The 21,450-nt window shown below is 52.2% G+C and overlaps 1 protein-coding gene across 3 annotated transcripts in view; it reads right to left on the bottom strand.

Annotated features, from left to right (window-relative positions):
• Positions 1-20,098, bottom strand: part of EBF2 (EBF transcription factor 2) — a 197,569-nt gene extending 177,471 nt beyond the window's left edge. Inside the window, exons 1-7 of one of the 3 annotated variants that reach the window (XM_079927902.1) lie at positions 20,031-20,098; positions 13,585-13,847; positions 10,987-11,143; positions 9,868-9,931; positions 9,540-9,595; positions 8,948-9,021; positions 2,791-2,859 (exon numbers count right to left, since the gene is read on the bottom strand). In XM_079927902.1, coding sequence (XP_079784028.1) covers positions 2,791-2,859; positions 8,948-9,021; positions 9,540-9,595; positions 9,868-9,931; positions 10,987-11,143; positions 13,585-13,715 — 551 coding nt within the window. In that variant the 5' untranslated portion in view covers positions 13,716-13,847; positions 20,031-20,098. Of the gene's footprint in view, positions 1-2,790; positions 2,860-8,947; positions 9,022-9,539; positions 9,596-9,867; positions 9,932-10,986; positions 11,144-13,584; positions 14,047-20,030 lie in introns of all 3 variants that reach the window. The other 2 variants (XM_079927900.1, XM_079927901.1) reach the window with 2 other exon arrangements.
• Positions 20,099-21,450: the final 1,352 nt, after the last annotated feature.

Genomic DNA, 21,450 nt, shown 5'->3' with positions numbered 1-21,450 from the left:
GTTAATAAAAATGAAATTACAGCTGGATTATTACTTGTTAATTGCAGCTTGGCAGGCAAAATCTTGCAGAACCTGGCTCACCAAAGGAAAAAATAAGAGGGATCCCTGGCGGTGAATATTTGGGAACCACTTTTGATCCGCCCCTTCCCCTCCCCCGGACATACACAATTCCAAGGGAATAAACAGGCTTCCCTGGAGCCAGAGTGGAACATGCCTATTGCGTGAGAAAACTCAAAGAGAGACAGTGTAAATTAACTGCATCTGGTTAGATGGAGCGAGTAGGGGGAGGAGATAATTAGTTGGCGTTATAGGAACAAGGGCAAAGAAGAGAGTTACATATTTACTCAGAGGAAATCCAAAACAGACTACTTAGCACCCGTTTGGTGCTCATGGGTCACCTCAACATCTCGAAGCCGGCAGGTGTTGAACCCAGGGACCAGAGGCACCGCTCAAGCCCTGGAGGACACAACACACCCATCCCACCTCCGGCAAATGGAACCCTGCCTTCAATCCCCTTTCCCTTCCACAAATGAAGGGAAGAAGGCAAAGGAATGCCCAAAAGACAGGAGCAAGAAGCAAGATTCCGGTGAAGAAACAAGCAGTGTCTTCAAACAAGATCCCTACAACGAGGAAGCCGAACCAACGCATCTGTTTATAATAAGATGAGTTCTCTAAAAATTTGATCCGGGTCAATTTATAGCACCCTTTGGTATGTATGTTTCCATGTGCAGATGCACAACATTTCGGAAGTAACACATATTTCAAGTGATGCAGAGGCATCGCTGGGCTGTTTTATGGTGCACAGGCTAGTAAAAATAAATGCCACAGTCACATAAAGCTCCTTAAGACGCAGCTAAAATACAATTTCCACCTTCCCAGAAGAATTTAAAGCATTCTAGCACAAACAATGAAGGTACACAACCTGAGAATCTTTCCTCTCCAGAGATGCCAAAGGCCTACGTACATGAACGTGTGTATTATGTATAGCATGTTCGGCTCTCTCCCCGAGTTCAGGTTCTACATAGTTTCTGAGAGAAAGAACTGCTACGAGGTGCAGAGCCTTCAGGATGTGTGCTTATGAGATGTAAGGCACAGGTGAGCATTTACGGGTTTGTAAACATTTCTAAAGCTGGTTTATGGGTTGTTGATTACAAGAAAAGATGTAACAACCATGAGGTTAGAGTACCCTCTTGAAAGAGGAGCTAAAGTTAGTTAAAAAAAAAAAAAAAGACTAGATGAAGATTAGTGAGCTCAGTGGACATGCTGGAAAGGACGGCCTCCGTGTCTAGGCTGCCCTCATGGGCTCCATATTCCCCAGGGGATCCAAGTGCATCCTAGGAAGTTGGGAAATCATGTCAAGTGTGATCACATAAATTGGGACAGAGAGTGCTGGGAGGAAAAGTTTGTGGCAGTGAGAGGATCACAGGCCAGAAGTAAGGACAGCTGTGTTCTAGGGCCAGCTCTGCTCCAACCAGCTGGGCAACCGCGGGCAAGTCGTGTCACTGTTCCCGAGTTCAGTCCTTTCACCCATCAAATGACAAGGACAGCTGACCCCCAAGAGTTCTTACAACTCATTAATTTTAAGCTTCTGTGCGCTTTCAGAAAAACTAAAAAAATTCCAGAGCTCCCTAAATTGATGTCACCTGAACCCCCTAAGACCGGCAGCATATACATCCAGCAAACATTCTCTATTTGTCTATCATCATCCTGCAAAGATCTCCGAGAATACTGCAAAACTGCCATGGATATTTTAGCTACCTTCTGAAACCTACAGCAACAGGCCATACCCTCCAGGTATACCCTTCACGATACTATTGAACAGAGATGTTGAGTGCTTTGTCCAAGGTCAGAAGCTAGGACAGGATCAGAATTCCAGCCTCTTCATTCCTAGGGTTATGCTATACTTTCCACGAAGAAAGCAAGCTGGCTTTCTGGGAAGAATGCCAGAGGTTCCATTCTCCCAACTGAGAATTCATTGGAATATTGGAATAACAACTTTGGAGACTGTGGTCTCTCCAATCCATTTCAGGACCTGTCTAGAAACACAAAAACCCAGAGAAAGAAGCAAGAGGGAATTATTCCGTTTTTTAACGAAAGAGAAAAAAATGAGGGGTGGGAATATGGGATTTCTTAAAAATTACATGATTGCTGGAAGTTAAATTGGTATTCCTTCATTGGTTTGTAAGTTCTGTTTCCAATCACAAAAACATACAGCTGAGGATGCCGAAATCACATTTCAATGAATTAGCATCTTGTCCCAAAGAATCTTTCCCACTCTGAACAAAACATAGAACCCAGAATGCAACCCTCTATGGTAGAAAGGAATCTCCCTCAGTGCAACAGAGAGCTTGTCATCATCCTCTAAACCATAATCTAATTTGACAGTCTTCAAGCCCAACAGCACAATCACGGAGAATGATAAGAAAGTTACTGCGTAACTTGGGATATACTGCCTCTTCTAGGAAACTGATTGAGACCCTATCCTGCCAGATGGGAGAGATGTCATCCTTTACCATCTTTTACCATCCACACACGCCTTATTAGGCTTAAGTCAGTGCACCTGGAAAATAATCCCATCATAGATTTAGAGACATATGTTCAAAAAGGAAGGTTCTGACTTCTTCCAAGAAAGGCCAACCAAAACAAGAAAACACATGTTGGACCAGCTCCAAGCCTTGAAGATAAAATGAAACCAACCTTACGGCAAAGCCCAGTGATCCACACCCAGAGTTGAGATTCTAAAGGAAAGAAACCAGAAACAGTTTTTTTTAAATCACTTTTTCCCCCTACCTGTCGATGATGACAGGGTCTGAAGGAGTCTCATTTCGGTTGCCACAACTTTTCTTTTCGCAACATCGACTGTAGATTGGGGAGGGGCCAAAAGAGTAAGAGAAATGCGTTAAAATCAAGAAAACACAATGAGCATACAATGTAAGAACATTCACAAAAACGGGTACGTCCTAGGGAACTGCTCAACTATCAGCTGCTTAAGCATGACTGTATGGCCATGTTCGAAAGCAACGCTAAACTTGAAACCCAGACTCTTCATTCAAACTCTCCCTCTACGACTTATAAACTGGGTCATTCTCAGAAAATCACAACTTTTCTGAGAGCTATATTTATCATTTGAATGATGGACAATTGGATTTTAAGATCCAGAACGTCACCTCCAGCTCCGTGATGAATGATTTTATTATTGTATTTCTTATCATATATTTTTAGATCTTTGTGTCTTAACAAATACTTGAAGGAACAGGGGAGAGGAAAATGTATGAAAAAGACCCCAAGTAGCTGCCTGGATTACTATAAACCTTAGTTATATAATATCTTTCTTCAGAGAACTCAGTGTACTTTGTAACCATTTATTCATTCATTCATTTCCATTATTTTCTAAAGATGAAGAAAGAAGACAGGAACTATGGTGTGCCTTGTCAAATAGGGCAAAAAATGAGGCAGAGAGATGTAAAGTGATATCTCCAATAATTTTCAACAAGTCCAGAACAGAAATGGGACTCGGCACGGAAGCCCCATCCTGCAAACTCTGCGTCCCAAGACTTCCACTGGCAAAGTGCTGGGTTTCAGGTAGATATCCGCGAAATGCTTACGGAATCATCTGAGAGGAAGAGAGAAAGAGGGGGCCCTAGAGCAAATACAACAGATGGGAAGGGCTCCGTAGGACCTAAAGAGAACAAATATGAAAAGGGCAAGGGAGGCTGGGTGGCTGGAAGCACTGGAAAATCACATCCCTGTGTTGCCTGTCTGCTGCTTGTCAGGACCACAAGACTTCTAAATACCTCTTGGCTCATCCAAGCATGTGGTCCACCATGAACAGGAGCTGGTGAAGGATGTAGCCTTGACATGGCTTACAAGAAAAGCATTATCATCCACACCAGTTGGAGAATATGTGTCATAAATGTTAGCAATAACCAAATTTATGTAAGTGTTGCCCTTCCCATGACAGTTTCTGTATAGTTTAAGATCGATGCAGCACGATAGAAGGACCGGTAAAGTGGGAATCGGGGCTCTGGCGTCTAACCCAACTTTGTCACTAACCAGTTGCATGGATTTAGTCAAATCTCTTTCGCCCCGCTGGGATTTGCCTTGCTTATCTATAAAATTAAAGTGTTGGACTAGATTACCTCCAGAGTCTCTTTTAGGTTTGAGAAGGGCACAGGTTATGAGATTCCCTGAGCATCCTTCGATTCCAAAGTGGTGAGAGATTAGGGAAAAGACAAAGTCACTGTGACAGCAGGGACCCAAAGGCCTAACACCATCCCAGTCTTAGATTTGCTCTCTGGTTCTGCGCAGTGCACTTGCCCTCTCTGATCCTCTACAGAATTACCAACAAACAGACAGATATTTTTTAAAAATTTTAAGTCCATCTCTCTCATGCAGGGATGTGTGGATTATTCAGTGAACGATTCTACCATTCTCAAAAAGTTAAAAATCCTTGAGAGACGCTAAAAAAAACTTTCAGCCAATGGGCACAATGAGGTTGTAAGACATTCAATCAAGTTAGTAAGAAGTAAAAGAAAAATTGTCTCAAGTTTTTTAAATACCAGAGTTCGCCACTGGGACGCGGAAATAAGTTCGCGTTTGAAATTATATTAGGTCTTAACTTTTAAAATTTCCATCTCAAGATTAACACCAATAAAAATTCTGACCGGCTGCTCTCCCAGAACCTTTGTCTCTCTTCCCAACTCCCTACCCCACCCGTTGCTCCTGCCGCCACCATCCCTGTCTCCCCGCTCTCCTGTTTCTATTGCTTAAGTCAGCAGAATAATACCTTTGCAACTCAGGCAAACCTTTTTTCTTAGCAAGACAATTTCAAAAAGCCCTATACATGCTAGTTATCTGAAGACCTTCTAACTAGACTCCTCTTTGACATCACCAGCATGTCAACCTAACCCAAATCTGTGTGCGATTCTAAGTACAATTTAATTACAAGAGAGCACTCTCAGGACGTGGCAATCTATTTAGCTTGAGAAGGAATGATTCTAAGGAGGCCGAGTAAGTTTGCAAAATTGCTCAGCTGAATTCAGCTGCTTTCCATGGGGACTTTCTCTGGAGGAAAAGAAAAACAGATAAAAATGTAAGCCTGGTGCCAGTGTAATACAATGTGGGGAATCAACTCAGGGAAGGAAATGATACTCCAAGAAAAATGCAGAGAAACTTTAGGACCCAATCTTCCATTTTCCAACAGTAACATATTTAAGTATAAGCTCTAACTTTAACACCCAGAAAAGATGTAGCAGACACTTGGCTGTCGGACTATAATAGTGAAGGAATAAAAATTATAGGAGTGGACTGTATTCACCCCATCTGAGCTCTTCGTAAAATTTCTCTTGGTTAGCCAAAGCTAATTCTTTCTTTCTTTCTTTCTTTCTTTCTATTTTAAAAAGAAAGGTCTCATCAAGATGTCCTAGTTATTCTTTATTTCATTTCTTAAATGACATTCCGTCCTCAAGCCAGCAATAGTAACATAAGCAAAGGGAAATGGAGAGTAGAAGACATTCATGAACCCACATTCCCCAAACAATCGCTCTGGGATCAGGATGTGGGGAGGTGACATGAAGAACCGGGTCCCTGAATTACTCAGATAATAAGCTCAAACCTCCCTTCCTTTGCTATAGAGACAAAGCCTGAGTGACCAACTTCAGGTTCAGCTACTTTCGTGAAAAGGCTTTTTAGGGTTATTTTCTATCAAGCCATTCTCCAAGTCTGAAAGTATTTTTAAAAACTGAACAAGATGAAAAAATAGGAAAAGATGGGAAACAAAGAAAGAGAAGAGGCAACTGAATTTGGCACTAGGTTAAGGCTGTGTCCCTAACTACCACGGGGAGGCTCAGAAGTACTCTTTTTTTCCTAATGAATGAAAATGAAAGCTCTTCGTTTGGCTTGGTTTGACATATTTTATTCTGGTCCTTATTTGGAGAACCTTTTACCTGAAATACTCTCAGTTTGCTTACAGGCCTCTTCCACCCTCCCTGTCTCCTCGTGGGGGTCTTTGGAGAGGGAAAGAGAAAAAAAGCAAGCCAGTTGGGGATGGGAGGTGGGAAATATGAGAAATTTTCTCCCAATCCTGAATCTTACCTGCACTTTTCAGAAAGGGATCAAGATGGGGGATATGCAAAGGAAAAAAGCCCCAGCCCTGGACACAGGGTGTCCAGTCAGCCAAACTCCTGCTCGAGACCAGCCAGTGTGCCCTTTCCCCTCCAAAATCGTTTTTAAAATTCAACCCTCAACTTTCAAAAATCTGTCTCTAATTTCAAACTCAAATAAGCGCACAGCATGGTGGCTTTTGTTTTGTTTTCTTCTCCCCAACTCCTCCCTGCGATTGCATAACAAAAGTGTCTAAATTCACACCATCTGGCCGATAAAGACACTGGCCTCACTGCCCGGCTGGCCCATCTGATTAGGGCCCCGTCTAGCCTGCGCCTTGTGGCGAAAAGTCACAGCTGTGGGGTTTGCTCGCGCTCAATACAACTCTGTTATTAGCCAGCTGTAGGCCTTGAGACGACTTCTGTTCAAATTATAATATCTTTTAACCCTCTGAGCATTGAGGGCACAGGGGTGGCTGGCAGCCACATAACAACTAGACTTCTCCTTGCTAATAAACGGCAAAATGAACTAAAGCAGGGAAGAGGGGAGAGGAGACCATTGGGGAAAGGAGAGAAAAGTTGTACCTAAAAGAGATTTATTTTGTTGCCGCCTAAAAGCTAAACACCAGTTTATGAGCTTTTTTTTTTTTTTTTTTTACTAAAGATTACAGAACACAAAACCATTCAGGAAAATTCCCAGGTATGCCCAAGAACACCTTGCAAATGAAACTAAGTGTGTGCAGTACCCACTGAGAAACAGAGCATCTGATTCATCCCTTAATCACTGACTGTGATGACTGACTCTTAAAATGTGAGAGAAGGAACTTTTTTCCCTGAAAAAAGTCAACCAGCTCTGACTGACAGATTGAATGGGAACTTCCCTTTTAGATGCATCCAATACTTGCATCACCCCAGCTCATCCCCCAAAACACACACACACACACACACACACACACACACACACACACTACAGACACAGTACCCATCCCATGGATCATTTATTTACCCACAGTTAATATTTGTTTTAAATTCTAGTTTGGGAAGAAAATAGCAGAGCGTCTTCCCACATCTCAAATGCAGAAAAGTTACAGTACATTAAATTTTTATATTGTATTACTAATGCAGACTAAACTAGAGGCTTTAAAAATTGATGCTGCTACTTAAACAGCATAAAATGAGGAGGATTTGATTGGGCTTAAAAAATAAAAATGTCAGCCTTAACTACAGCTGGATAGGGCATGCAAGTATTATTTAAAGTGATAGGTATAATTCGTCAGACAATGGGCCAGATTTAGGTTTTGTTTTGTTTTCTTTTAAGAAGATAATCTCTCCAAACAAAGACATTTAAAAGTAGAAAGAAAAATTAAAAAAAAAACCTGCTTTTCACTTAGCCAACCAAATAAAAGTGTTCTATTTAACCTAGGTACTACATGCAAGTTCATCTTGGAATTGTATTTTCTTTCTGAATGTACTTATCAAGGGGCCCTGGGATAACGGTGTAGCCATTTGCTTACCCCATTGTCCCACACCTCACCCAGCTACTCAGGAGAGGAAGCCTCGAGTCCCCTCAGCTGAGGCCACTGGCAGAGTTGAACTTTGCAGTTGGCAAAGTTTGTTTTTCTAATACTTGGTCAAAACCAAAACAAACATGTCTGATTGTTATGGTTTCTTCCTGACTGCATGAGGAGGGAGACGGGGCTGCCGGGAGCTGCCCATAAAACAGTCCAAACTAAATCAGACTGCCTGCAATTACCCAAAGTCTGGAGTTGGAAGACATTCACTGAAGCAACAGTGGAGTAAGGAAGAATTGAGGCTTTCTCTCCAATCAGAGATTTTGGAGGAAGAAAAACGTGCATGGAATAGCATTTAAATTTTTATAATAAAATAACCACCTCTTCCCAGAGTTTCCTTTCTATAGCTTTTCTCCTTTGCTGTGGGATTCCCCCATAACCAGCACGTATCAGACACTCAATAAACATTTATTGAAAGAATGAATAAATGTACGGGTTAATTTTTTTTTTTTAATTTTCTTCTGCTCCAGCAGAAGAAAGGACTCGAAATGGATTGGTCTCAGAAGAGAAGATGGGAAAAGGTGCAGGAATTCGACTTAGACTGCACCTTTCACAACTTGGCCCTCAGAATCCAGCTGTTGCTCCAGACCTCGTACCTCCCCGGTTGGGGTCCTCTCCCCCACTTCCTCCCATCCACAGGTGGTGAACCCGACTGGTCTTTCTAGCCGGTAGTTCCTCCTGACCTAAGAAACTCCCGTGGCTCGGGAAATCTAGGAAAAGCAACTTCCCTGGAGGAAGAAAACGCTTCTGCGGCACAGACAGGTGCCTCAGCTGGGGGGCAAGGGGTAGCGCCCCCAAAGCGGGCCGTTCCATCCCCTGCGGTGGTCGCCCGCCCAGACTGCCAGTCGTTCCAGGACCTTGACTTGGTAACTCCACAAGTGGCCCCTCCTGTGCATCTACCCCTAGCGGGTCGGACCGGCGGGCCTAGGACCGCGACCGACTCAGGGAAAGCCCCCGATCCCAAACTTGACCCGCGGCTGCCCAGCCCCTCCCCGCGCTGCCGCCGACCGCTGGACAGCGAACCTTCCACGGAGCACAGGAAACTCCTGAGACGCCTGGGGGTGGAATCCTGAGCGGTTCTGGGTTTCCTGTTCGACTCCCAACCGACTTGCTCTTAGAATCTGTCTTTTAAGGAGGCAAGCCCGAGCGAGGCCGCCCGCTCCGCGCGCCAGCGCTCGCGAAGGTCAGCGCCCGAGACGCATGCGAGCCAGCGCGCCGGGCGCAGCTCACCTGCCCCGCGCTCCGGCAAAGCCTGCAGGAAAACACGGCTCTTACCTGCACATCACTTCGTGTGTCAGGAGAACTCGGCACATTTCCGGATTCTTATTTTGTCCCTCGTAAGCTATGGGCTGCGAAGGAGGCGGGGGCAGGGTGGGGAGATACGAGGGAGTGGAGGGACAAAGAAAAGGGGACTTAAGAGCAAGCACAAAGTCAGGTTTCCTCTCTCTGCCCTCTACTTCCTCGGGAGCGCCCGCTGGCAGCACAGAACCTGAGCTGTGGCCTGGTTAACTCGAGCGAAATAGTAAGAGAAAAGTTTGCCCTGGTGAGGACTTATTTCTTGCAAAAGGGAATATTTGGGGGGGGGGGACTGAATCTCCCAATAATTGTTTCCCCTCTTCATCCCTTTGCTCACCTACTCCCATCTCCAGAGTCTCCCCAGCCAGAAAGACAGGACAATTGGGGAGTGAGAGGGAACATTTATTTTTCCAGAGCAGACAAAGTGTGGGTTTCTGTGGAGGGGCTGTGAAGACTGACCCAGGAAATCGCGGAGGGTAGGGGGAGGTCAGAGACAGGCCAGAGGGAGGAGGGGGCAGGACGGAGGGCCCCACCCCCCACCCCCGCGAGAGGAGGGGACAGCCGGGCTCACCTGCTTGGTGACCGAGTCGATGAGCCTTACGTACAGGTCCTGCTCCGTGCGGACACCTGCCGGGGAGGCAGGAGGGCGCGAGGTGAGGGCCGCGGAGCCCCGCCCGGGCATCCCAAACCTGTCCCGCCGTAGGGCCCGGGCCCGAGCGCAGGCGGAGCCGTCCTGGGGGCAAACACCACCCGCCCGCCCCCGCCCCCGGCCCTGAGCGAGCCTCCCGCAGCCCTGCTCTCCCCAGGCCTGGAGCCCGCCTGCCGGTGACCGCGACAAGGTCAACTGCCTTCCTTGAAAAGAGGAAGAAGCGGGCGCCGCGGGCACTCAGGGCGCTCACCGTTGCTGTAGAGGAGCTGTAACTTGTAGTGGGTGCCATTGTTGGTCTTCTCGTTGCCTTGTTCCTGAAAAGACAGAGTCCCTTGCTTTCCAGACCCCGAAAAGGAGAGAGAGGCGGCTTCCCTAACCCACTTCCCACTGCCTTTCTCCCAGTCACCGGGCAGCTTTGAACAGCCCCCTGCCCAGGTCCGGGTCAAAGGGCAGGAGCATCTGCCGCTGTCCAAGCTCCAAAACTTTCCAAGGCTGGCGGTCACTTGACCCTCTCCAACCGTCTGTCCCTTCCCCTTCAAAATGCCCTCAGAAGCGCGACTCCGGAGCTGGGGCCACCGGACACTATGTCCAGGCTGCCTTTAAACAGGCTCCACCCAACCTGTCGGGTTCTGCCTGTCCTGCAGAAAGGTGAAGGGACCTGTCACTTGGAAGAGCAGCATTTGGCCCTGTCCCACCAGGACCGCAGCCTTGGAGCCGCTAGCTCAGGGACCCAGGTCCGGGTTCAAGAAGAACCTTGGGCAGAGCCGGCTCCAAAGCTTGAACGGTGCCGCTGAAGAGACGGAGGCCCAGAGAGCAAGAGACTTTCCTTTCCTCCCACATCACCTTCGTTTGAGATAAAATCCAGCGCCCATACCGGGGCCTGGGCAGGGGCAGGCACTGCCTTGGGAACCAGAGTGGAAGAGAAGGCTGGGGGTGGAGGGGCAAGGCTGGGCTATGGGTTTCAACCTTGTACCTATGTAACCCACCCTGCCGCGCTGGCAGGTGCAAAATAATAATAATAATAAATAACCCGGAGAAGGGCACTGGCAGCTTTGAGTATACGTTTAAACTATGCTCTAGTTGGAAGGACTTTGCTCCGCCGTCAGTCCGTGCCCAGGCTCTGCTAATGATCCAGAAGCCGGGTGCGCAGAGCCACAAGCGCTGCTGCAGCGGGAGGTGCGGGCGGAGAGTTGCCGGCGGGAGAAGCTGCGGGGAAATCGACTGATTTAAGGGCTAGGGGTGAGAAGCCTCGATTTATCATCCCTGCTGATGTGAGCGGAAAAGTGTCGGGAGTGACAGATGGGATCTTTAGTGCTTTGCAAGGAGGTAGTTATTAGGCCGCGAGGGGAAGAGGGGGACCTCCGCTTACTTTGTCGTTCTCCACAAAGTCTACGAAGGCGGTGCGCTCTATCTCCACCGGCTGCCCCTGCCTGTCGTAGAGCGCCAGGACGAAGTGAAAGAAGTTGGATTTCCTCAAGTTGGAAGGAGGCTGTTTCTCAAAGTGGGCCCGGGACAGGGCTACTCCGCTGCGCACGAAGAGACACGGGGGACACCAGACACGGGGAAGGAGAGAAAGACACGAAGTTACCAACGCGCCCACGCAACATCTCAGAGGGTCAAGGGTCCATGTCCCGGTCCAGGCTTCTGAACCCCTCGGGCACTTTTTTCTATTAGGATTAAGAAGCAGGGACTCCTTAGAGGAGTCACAGTGGCCACGGGGGTCGGGTAGCAGGGCCCACGACTCTGGACTTTGCCACCGCCAGCCGTTCCAGCCTCCGGGCATCTCATGCCCAGTAGCTCAATGTCCGGCCTTTAGTGGAGACCAAGGAATCGCGACTGCAGGCCGAAGCCCGGAGGGTTCCCCCGAGACGGCGGCCCAAGTCTTGTCGTTGTGCTGCCCCAATCTTCTTCCTCTTCCCGCCGCCGACCGGGTCAGGATTCGGAGCTGGGCCCGAGGGGTAGGGGACTAAGCGCCTCGTTATTTTTGAACAAGTGACCCTTTTCCTTCATCTTCATTGGAGTGACCTGTCCTGGCACTACTGCCCACAACGCACCACCCCCCAAGCTATCTCGGAGAGGCGGTGGGAGAGAACCCCCTGGGGGCGGATGGGAAGCCCAGAGGCCAAGTCTCGGTCCTACAGGGAGAGGCCTCACCTCCTGCTTCCCTCGCTCTTCCGAAAAGTTGCGCCTGGGACAGTGGCAGGGCAGAATCCCCCTCGACCAGTACTAGTGATCGAGGACCACCGCGGGCGACATAATACTGAGGACCCCTGCCCTAGAAGCCGAAAAGTTGAGGCAGAGCGCGTCCTCGCCTGGGGCCGAGAGTCTCCCCGCTCTAGCCGCATCTCTGGGCGGCGCCGGACAAACGCGCTGACCGCGAAAGCCGTGTTGGAGGACCCGGCAGGCGCCCTGAAGCGTGTTGAGTATGTGCACACACCTCCCTGCCGACCTGTCGCGGCCGGGAACAAACTGGCCGCCAGATCACATTTAACGGGAGACTCGGGGTCCAGGCGAGCAAGCAGATGGACGGAGCTGCTCCGGGGCGCTGGGGTCGCGGGGCGTCCTGCCCCAGGACGCGAGCACTCTCCCTCTTTTGAAGGGTGTAAAATTTTGACTAGACTCCCCCAACGGACAGCCTGTTCCAACTTTAACAATTACTTGATCTGGGAAAGGAGGAAAGTAGGGGAGGTGTCTTTCAGGAGCTCGGCTAGGGAACTGCGCCGTGGAGACCGGTCTGCGGCGCTGCCTGGTTTCCCTCAGCCTGCAGCCCAGCGAGTCCCCAGACGGCCGCGGAAAGCCGCCGCCACGGCGTGCCATCTGCTGAAGGACACTGGCGCCCCCCGGGCTCGGGCAGGAGGGAGGGAGCCGCCGCCTGCCCCGGTCTCCTGAGCGATGCGACTTTTGCTTCCTCTCCTCCAAGGGTGGCGGCCCGGTTCGCTCTACCCGGGACACCTAGAGTCCTGGCCTGGAAAGGAGTAATTTCTCTGCGTGATGTCGGGACTGCGAGGGGCATGGCCAGGAGAGTGGATAGAGAGGCGTCAGCGCTGGGTAGAAGTCTTGGGGGTAAGGGGGCTGTCTCTCGCAGACAAGGTCGTGGAGATCACAAACCTCAGCGCAATAGTGGTGGTGAGGGAGGGGAAGCGGAATGTCTTCATGGGGTGGCAGCCTAGACAAGGCGTTTACTACGTCAGCAGGAGAATGCTCACAAACAAAGTCAACTTCAGGGACCAGCAAAACTAGAGGCTTGTGATCCCTGCGTTTGCGGTGCGTCTCCTTTCTTCCGTGACTCTTTCTACTGTTACTCCTTCGTCTTTTCTCTTTAGTCTCTTCTCTACCCTCAGCCCCGCCTCTGTGCATCTAGTCCACTGTTTTCTCTCTGCACCCGTACCCTCCAGCCTGCCCTCCTCCCAGGGCACCCGGCCGCTCTGCCTTCCCAGGCAGGCGCTCCGGCCTCTCCTGCTCCTCTAGCCACCATCTGGCCTTGGGCTCTCGGCCTCCAAGAATCGGCCGGCAAGATGCGGGAGGAGAGGCGCTCGTAAGCAGCTGGGCGAAACCCGGGAGTCGCCGGGAAGCCGGCTCTCCTCCAGCGGCCGCCGCTGCCGGCTCCGGTCCTCACGCTCTGCTCCTGGCTGGGCCCGCCTCGCAGAACTAGGGGCTGAGCTAAGAGGCATCAGATACTACTTTGTTATTTTTCCTCCCAAAGAGTAGTCTGTGGGGAAGGAGTGGGGCATACAGGCAGTTCAGAAACTCGAGTATTGGCTGCGGGATAAGTATTCCCCTAACTGCAGCGATCTGCCTGCCGGAGGGCGAGCCCTAGCGCGCGGGGCCAGGGCGACAGATGCGGGGGAGAGAGAGCGAGCGCGAGCAGCGAGGGGGGTGACACACACACACAGAGAAAGACAGTGAGAGAGAGGGAGCGAACAAGCGAGAGATTGCGAGCATAATCATTGTGCAGCCGTCTCGTTACCTCTGCGCAGCGACATTGGCGTCCACCACGCCGACATTCCGGACCCAGGACCTGACCGAATCCATCTCGGCGCCCAGCGATTTCTCTTTCAGAGCTGGTCCTCTTCCTAAAGTATCTTGGATCCCAAACATTTAAAAAGTCTGATCTACTGTCGCTTTAAAAATGAGTTACAACGCTGTCCTCACTGTTCCCAACGTTGTCACCAAACCGTCTCCTCCAAAGCAATCCAGGAAAAGGGATCAAGTGCCGAAGTTTGAGTCTCTCTGGTGAAAAAAAAATTTAAAAAGATAACCCGTCCTTTGCTTCCACGCGTGAGGTGCGGACTGATGTAGTTAAAGTTTGGGTTATATCCTCCTCAAGTTCAGATCTGCCGCCTCAGGCCCTCCGCCCTAGGTCTCTCGCATCCTTCCAGTGGCAGCGCTGCCTCAAGAAAGTGATCACAATTTTGAAGCATCACCTGTTCTGGGAGAAACAGGAGGAGATTGATGGCTGCCTAATCTCTCCCCTTCCTCCTGGTCCCCCACCCCCCCCCCCCCCGCTCCTCCCCACCGCTCCAATTTAGAAAAAAAAAAAATCCCCAACAGGATCAGTTGTGAAAGGAAGAGGAAGACCCGGAGCCGAAAGGAGGCGGTGGCTGCGAGCGCTGCGGAGCCGGGCTACAGCCGCTCGCCTGCCCCATGAATGGGTTACTACGGCCCGGGCCGCGGAAGGCGGAGCCGCGGCCCGATAAGGAGCCTCATTTGCATGGACGCTCGGGATTGGCCGGCGCTGGGCAGGCCCGGCCGACGTCCTCTGGCGGCGCGCGCCCCGCTCGGCGTTGCCTGGAGTCCGGGAGGTGAAAGGGGACAGAGAGCTGCGGGCCCTGGGTCCTAGCCCGAACCCCATGTGCGTGCGTGAGATGAGGGCCTGCAAATCCTGCACTGAAGCGGGGTAGCCCGGCCCTGCCGGCTGGTACGCGCCGGCTCAGTCTGGTCGCGGGAGCGGGAGGCTTCCATGGATCCTGCCTCTAAATGCAGATTTTTGTAGCCTGCGGGAGGCGTATTCATTCCCGGGTCTTGGGTTCTGTGTGCAGGTTTGTGAAGAAGCGGAGTGTGACCGCATGTACTTATGTTTGGTGCAAACGTTCCCGAGAGCAGCCCAGTTTCCCTGGACGGCTCTCCCAAGTCTCCTGGAGTTACTTGGTGACACTCAGGTTTTGTGTGCGGTTTACAAGTTGAGAGACAAGGATATATGAATGAAGGCGGGGGTGGGGACGAACAAGGCTCAAGTGCTATTCAAATAAACAGAGTGTCGGGGGAAACGGTCAAAGAGCTAAGGAAAATACGCCCGGGCGGACGCGAGCGGGAGTTGCACCCGTGCAGATGAGAGGTTGCTGACAGATCGTGGCAGGCTGAGTGCTAGAACTGCCCTGCCTTGTCCCGGGAGCCCCCTCCTGTCCCCAGTACCCCTACCCCCCGCCCAGTTCCCGAAACCCGGGGGAGCCAGCAGAGGAGCTGCTGGGAGGCAGCGGGGGAGTCGCGGAAACTTTGCCCAAGGCGCGCGGTCGCCGCGGTGCTGGCCGCGGGCTGATGATGGCCGGGAGACGGCTGCAGCTCCGCTAAACAGCTGAAACTCTAGGCGGCTTTTTAACTACGCCGTGCAGCTCGCAGTGCCTATTAAAACTCCTCCTGGCTGGGTGTTATTTTCTTGCTTCTCCTTTTGTATTCTGATCTGCGCATAGATCTGCTACTGAAATCTAGAACACCAGCGCGAAAACAGATTTGAAGACAATGAATGCAAATCTGTGCTCAAAGACCATCTGCCGTGGAGGAGACAAATCAGCTGTTCCGCAGTTCGAGCGACTGTGCCCGAGCCTCCCGGCCTCATTACCGAGAGGGCCTTGGCGAAAGCCTGGATTTCATTGAGGAGACTTTCCCCCCCACTTAGGACTCAAATTTGAGTGTGAATTGACTCCCGACCAGATCCCATAGGTGTGTAGGTGAGCGCTCACAAATGAACTGCGAGAATTTGCCGCTAGAGGACACAGCGCCTTGCAACTCGTTTGCCTGGGCGGACAGGAAGCTCGCACTTTCAGAAATGCTGCCCTCCTGAGAAAGGGACGGATCCGCGCCTACACTCTACCCCTGGGGCAAACCGCGACCTGACTGCGGGGACGGATAGCGCTCAGGAAGCGCATGTCTTTACTGCGGAGATTCTCTTGAAAACCGATGGGGAGGAGGAGAGGGTGCCCTGACCCTCTTTACACAAACCCGGATCCTGGGATTGGGGAGGTTGATGGTGGGGGTAGAGGGCGTAGAGACCGTGAAGTCCCCGCCTCTGGGTTGTGTAGACTGTGGCACCCCGACTCCAGGGCTCTGGATTGGCCTCATTGGACAAGAGGGGCAGAGGGAGCCATAAGGGCAACTGGGCATAAGAATATGGAACGCGACTGTTGTAAAAGCCAAGTAAAATAGTTGTCCAAAGAAGGAAGAAGGAGGGTGGGAGAAAAATTGGTAGGATGAAACTTACTACCTTGTTTCAGCTAGGCAATTCTCTATTGTATGCAGATTTTACCGGTAATTTCAGTCCCTGCAAAAACTAACCGCCCGGAGCCTTCTACCCCGGCCCCACTCTCTTTGTAAATCTCTCTGAACCTCAAGTAACCACCTACCCCCATCCTCATCCTCGGGCTGTGCCCGGCGGAGCCAATGGGCTCCTTGGTGGAGAGTGTTGAACAGCCCGTGAACCCCTCAAGACGTGTCGAGGAGCCCGACGATTTTTGTTTTTCAGGGGGCCTCTGACCTGCAGCATCTCGTACCAGGAGAGGTACGGGGCGCAGCCCCGAGGGGCCGCGAGGCAGCCGTGGGCCCGGGCCTGGCCCGTACCGTCTTCCCCTCGGGCCCGTGTTGGCTGGGGTTAAAGGGCAGACCCGGGGTCGAGGACACTGACTCTCCTCTCCCGCAACAGCTGCTACCCAAACTTATGCCCCTCAGGAAGCGAATGAATGGGTTCTTTCTCCCGGGTCCCTGCTGCCCGCCCTAGACCAGACCCACCGCACCCCACCTCCCAGAGAGGAGTTCAGAGGCCGTGGTGCTCTGTCGGGTGGCAGTTTAAAACACCGTGGCCCCGTAACTATGACCTGGGTGTAGCGGGGAGCCGCACTGCTCCTCGCGGGCTCGACTACCGCACTGGGCGATCGGGGCGAACGGCCGCCAAGATGCCGCGGGCCCTGTGGGCTTCGAGCCGCGGACGCCGAAGTTCCCTCCAGGCTGGGACGGAGTTCCCTGTTTAGCACCGGGAGGGGGGTGGAGGGGGCCAGGAATGGGGGAGCAGCCTTGGGCCCCGCAAGGCGGCGCTTCGGCCTTGTCAGAGCAGGGAGCGTCTCTGCCCCCCGAGTTGGGTTTAATTAGCTTCGTGTGGGTATTCGGGAGGGGTGGGCGCACAGTCAGCCACGCGCGCCTTGGAGGAACGCGGTTTAGCGACGGAGTGAGCGGCGGTGGCTGCGCCTGGAGAGTCTCTCGCCTCTCTCTCGCCTCCAGCGACCCCCCAACAAACCTTTTCGAACACGCCACACAAAACCCGCCCTGAGCCGCACGGGGGCCCGACAGGCGCAGCTGCGGCCCGGGGAAAGCCCGGCCCGGCGGGGGTGAGGCGCCCGCGCGCGCCTCCCGGGCTCCGGCCCGCCAGCTTCGTTCCGCCCCTGGCCGGGGTCGAGAAAATCCGAGATGAACATTATTAAAATGCTTCCTGACCATCTAGTTACATAAAACCGAGGCAGGGGTGGTGTTATTCCGTCTTTTACCCGGTCCCCTCCTTTGTTCGCTCTTCCCAATGAACCCCCGGGTATTTTCCCCCGTTCATGTTTCACATCTGCATCTCGGTGCGCTATGTTCAATTTCCTCCCGATTGGCTGTAAGGCCCCTTTCCCCAGTCTCTCGGTCCAGTCTCCTGGGCGCCGCGTCTCTCCTCCGGGTCAGAGGTTCGAGCTTTTTCTTAGAAAATTGCTCTCTGGGCCTAGTTCTCGTCCAGCATGGCCCTGAGGTGAAATCGGAGGTGTGAGAACGCTTCCCTCCCACAGCCCGACCTCCACCCCCAGCCCCAGACACACACGCGGCGCCTGGGTCTAAGCAACCCGACGGACAGAGCCTGACTAGTACCCAGGGAATGAGATCCACAGGGACAGTCGGTCTGGATTTGATAAATGAAGTAAGTAGCAGTCTCATCGGACGTGAATTTTCAAATTTGTTTGTTTTAGTTGGCACCTTTGATTTTTATTTGTCCGAGTAGAAACAGTTTTGTCACCATCTCAGAACCCTGACGAATATTTAGCTCACTGTGCTTCGTGAAATAATCTTTTTAAATATCCAACTCTCCTCCCTCCCACTTCAAATTTCAACTTTACATCAGTGAAATATCCAAAGCCACTAACTCCATTCCAAATGTCTTACTGAAATTGGACTTGAATGCTCCATAAATGAGAATTTCCGGGGACGGTGGAGGGGGGCGGAGAAACTACGGTATCCACAAATGTACTACAAATATTTCACGAGGACTCCACCATCCATACCGAACAGAACCCTTTTAGGACAATTTAGTAAGAATTTAGATCCTCTTCCTGATTTGCTTTTACATACTGAAGGGGATTTTACATACTGAAGAGCTACAGAAATACGGAGGCGTCGAAAAACACTTTCTAGACCCACGATGTGCCACCCAGGCCGGTCAAAATGGACTGAGGGAGCCAGAGTTGGTTCTATCCTAACAACCGACAACTCCAGAATATCTCTTCCTCCTCTCTCTCCTCTTTTTCTTCCTCTTCTTTTCTCTCCCGCTCCCTCTCCCCCCTCAGAAATACCCATCCCTCCCATGTCCTTGTTCCGGGAATGCCGCGAGAGCGAGGGAGCCGAGGCAGAGATGCGGGAAGGTCAAGAGAACAAACGTTTGGAGCGGCGGCCGCGTTTGGGCGTTCGGAGCGTGGACATCGGAGCAGAGCCCGCGGTGTGTGTGTGTGTTGGGGGACAGGTGATCCGTAGGGAGAGCAGTGTTGGTGCGGCCTCCACGCGCACCTGGGGACCTGATTTCCTGGGTGCGTTGGGTGGCGTGCTCGTCAAGCCCCGGGTCTGGGCTGTGCTGGGGTAAACCGGCCGGTTGCAGTCCCTTCCAGGAAGCTGCACACCAAGGCGGTGGCATCTCCGTCACCGCGGTGTTAAGGCGCAGCGATCCAGGGGCGAATTGACCCTCACTAAGAGGCCCAATCGAGCAAGTGTCCACGCAGAATAGGGCTGAGAGGAAGGCACAAACGAACGGAGGCAGGACGTTTACCCAACACTGCCTGGGATCCAGGCAGTGCCACGCACTTTCTCACCCTTAAACTTGACAGCCACACTTGAACTGAGACCTATTTGCCCCCATTTTGCAGTTGAAGGAAATGAGGATGGGAGATGACAAGTAGCATCTCAGTTGATAAGCAGGGAACAAAGACCCCTGCCGGTGTCCCACTTCCAAGGCAACACAATGGCGAGCAATTTAAGGCCTTTAAACAGAAAAAGTTCAATGTGACTCCTCCCCGCCGTTTTTCGGTTTCTCGGCTCAGTTGAGGGGAAGATAACTGAGGAGCTCCTCCGAAGTGCCCCCCTCTTTTCCTAGTGGTCCCCGACCCCCCCCCCCCCGCCCGGCCAGCCGGCAAGGGAAAGCCCTCGAGACCCGCCAGCTCCCTCCCCGCTCGCTGCGGAGGTGTGAACGATGTGTTGATTATTCACATTTTTGCCGAGCGTACACTCCGCCGCGGCCGGCGGCGCCACATTTCGCACGTACACGCACGTACACGCGCGCTCCGCGGCCCCGCGCTCTGCGCGCAGGGGCATCGTGCCCCCCACCCCAAGGACACCCTCCTTGGCTAGGGGAGGGGTGACAATAGGGTCCCACCCTCCCTTGCACAGGTTGCCTCTTCCTCCAAGCCCCAGAAACAGTCTTGGCTTCCAGATCCAACTTTCTTCTCCATAATACACTTGCCTTCCCAACTCCCCCTCCTGGATTATGTGGGGGGAGGCGGGAGTGGGTACAGCTACAGATATAGCACCAGCTAGAATATCATTCCATTGGGCACCAGGCTACCTCCTCCTCCAGCACACAGACTCCACCGTCACCTCTCGACGCACACCACACACCTTGGCGACAAGAGAGAAAATCGGGAAAAGGCACTTGAGTAAAAGGCATGCTTTCACGTTGTCCTTAACGGTGTAAACTGGACTTCTAGCTCTGGGATCTCCTCAAACACGGCCCAAGGCCTAGAAATTCCATTTCTGGCTGATGGGAACCCACCTCCGCACCTCCAGGGAGCCGGACAAGCTTTTCAGGGTGGGAGGGTCCAGGGTCAGGAAACCTCAGAACCGGCTGGGAAAACAGCTAGCACGCCGGGCTGTGTGGCTCCGTCCCACTCTCGAAGGGGCGACAGAAATTCCACTTACTCTGGCTTCTCGGAGGAGACCAGGCAGGGGTCGCGGTGCTTGAGGTGTCCCGCGCGGGAACAGTCTCGAGGGCCCGGAAGCGCTTCGAACAGTATTTTGGGCAATGCCGGTCGCGCCCTATAGGAGGCGCTGGACTGAAGGCCGTAAAACACAACTGCCGCACTTTCTGCAGCTCTGACGCCGGGCAAGTTGGAGCGCACCCGTGGTTCCTACAGGGCGAGGCAGAGTGAAGTAGAAACCCTTCAGGCTTTGGTGTCCTCAGACCCAGGTTAGAGCCACTCATTTACTGATGAGGTCTTGGGCATTTGATCTGACTTGTCGGAACCTCAGTTTCCTAATGGGTAAAATGGGGGTGTTATTCCTTTGAGCCACAGTTTCCTGATTGGTAAAATGGGGATATTTATTCCCCCAGGGCTTCACTTGCCTTATGGACAAGAAGACAGCTTCGATGAAAATATCTGGCACGTAGTAGGTGTACAATAAACGCCGGTTTCCCTTCACCATCTGCTTCTGTAAAATGAGCTTGGTGTTGATGATGGTGGCTTATTGTACGTCACTAGGTCCTGTGAGTCCCCTATGGGGATGGTTTCCTCCCACCACCCCACCCCACGCCACCCCGCCTGTGAGCTCCTTGAGCAGGAATTCTGACTTGCTTGTCTTAGCTCCTTGGCCTGCAAGGGCTGGTTCCCGCAGTGTGAGCTCAGTATTATTATTATTTTTTTTAACATGGAATTTCTCTAGGCAAGTGCTTTGGAACCTATTTGGTGCCCACAGAGGGCATGGAAGGCACCCGATGGAGGTGCTTTCCCGGGGAGGGTCTGGGACTTCCTAGGAGTCTGCGATGGGGGCCCAGCGCTGCCTTTTCCCGCCGCAGTGGACTGATCGCACCCAGAATGCGAGCGCGGTTGGCTCTGGAGCCGCTGCAGGTGGGCAGGCGTGCTGGGATCGCGGAAACCCCCAGAGAATTGAAGAAACTCGCGAGGCGTTCTGGAAAGGTCCTCCCGTTGATGCGGCAAACACCAGTTGATTGGTGGGTCACAGGGGAACCGGGAGCTCCTCCCCGCGCTGCGCCCTCCGCGGGGCACGCGGCTCTCCAGGCACTGCGTGCGGTCTCCGTGTCCGCAGAGCTGAACTCCCGGAGCAGCGCTTTCCAGAATCGGCGTTCCGCGAAGCTGGGCAGGGAAACCAAGGGGCGAAAGAAACCAGACGCAGTGAGCCTGGAGGTGGCAGAAAAGGAGGCTGGGGGCCCGGGGAAAGAGAGGTTCCGAAATTTTATATTCCATAGGACTAAAGCCTCCTAGAAGCCCCTTTTTAATTGCAACTTTTAGGCAAAAGCACTGCATGTTCAATGCAGAAAAATATGTATGGAAACAAACAAAACAACAACAGAAGACATAACCACCCCTAATGACACTAACAA

The sequence above is a fragment of the Stenella coeruleoalba genome (assembly GCF_951394435.1).
Source record: "Stenella coeruleoalba genome assembly, chromosome: 7".
NCBI classification, from domain to species: domain Eukaryota; kingdom Metazoa; phylum Chordata; class Mammalia; order Artiodactyla; family Delphinidae; genus Stenella; species Stenella coeruleoalba.
Note: the sequence above shows the minus strand (reverse complement) of the source record. Positions and strands in the feature narration are given on the sequence as shown.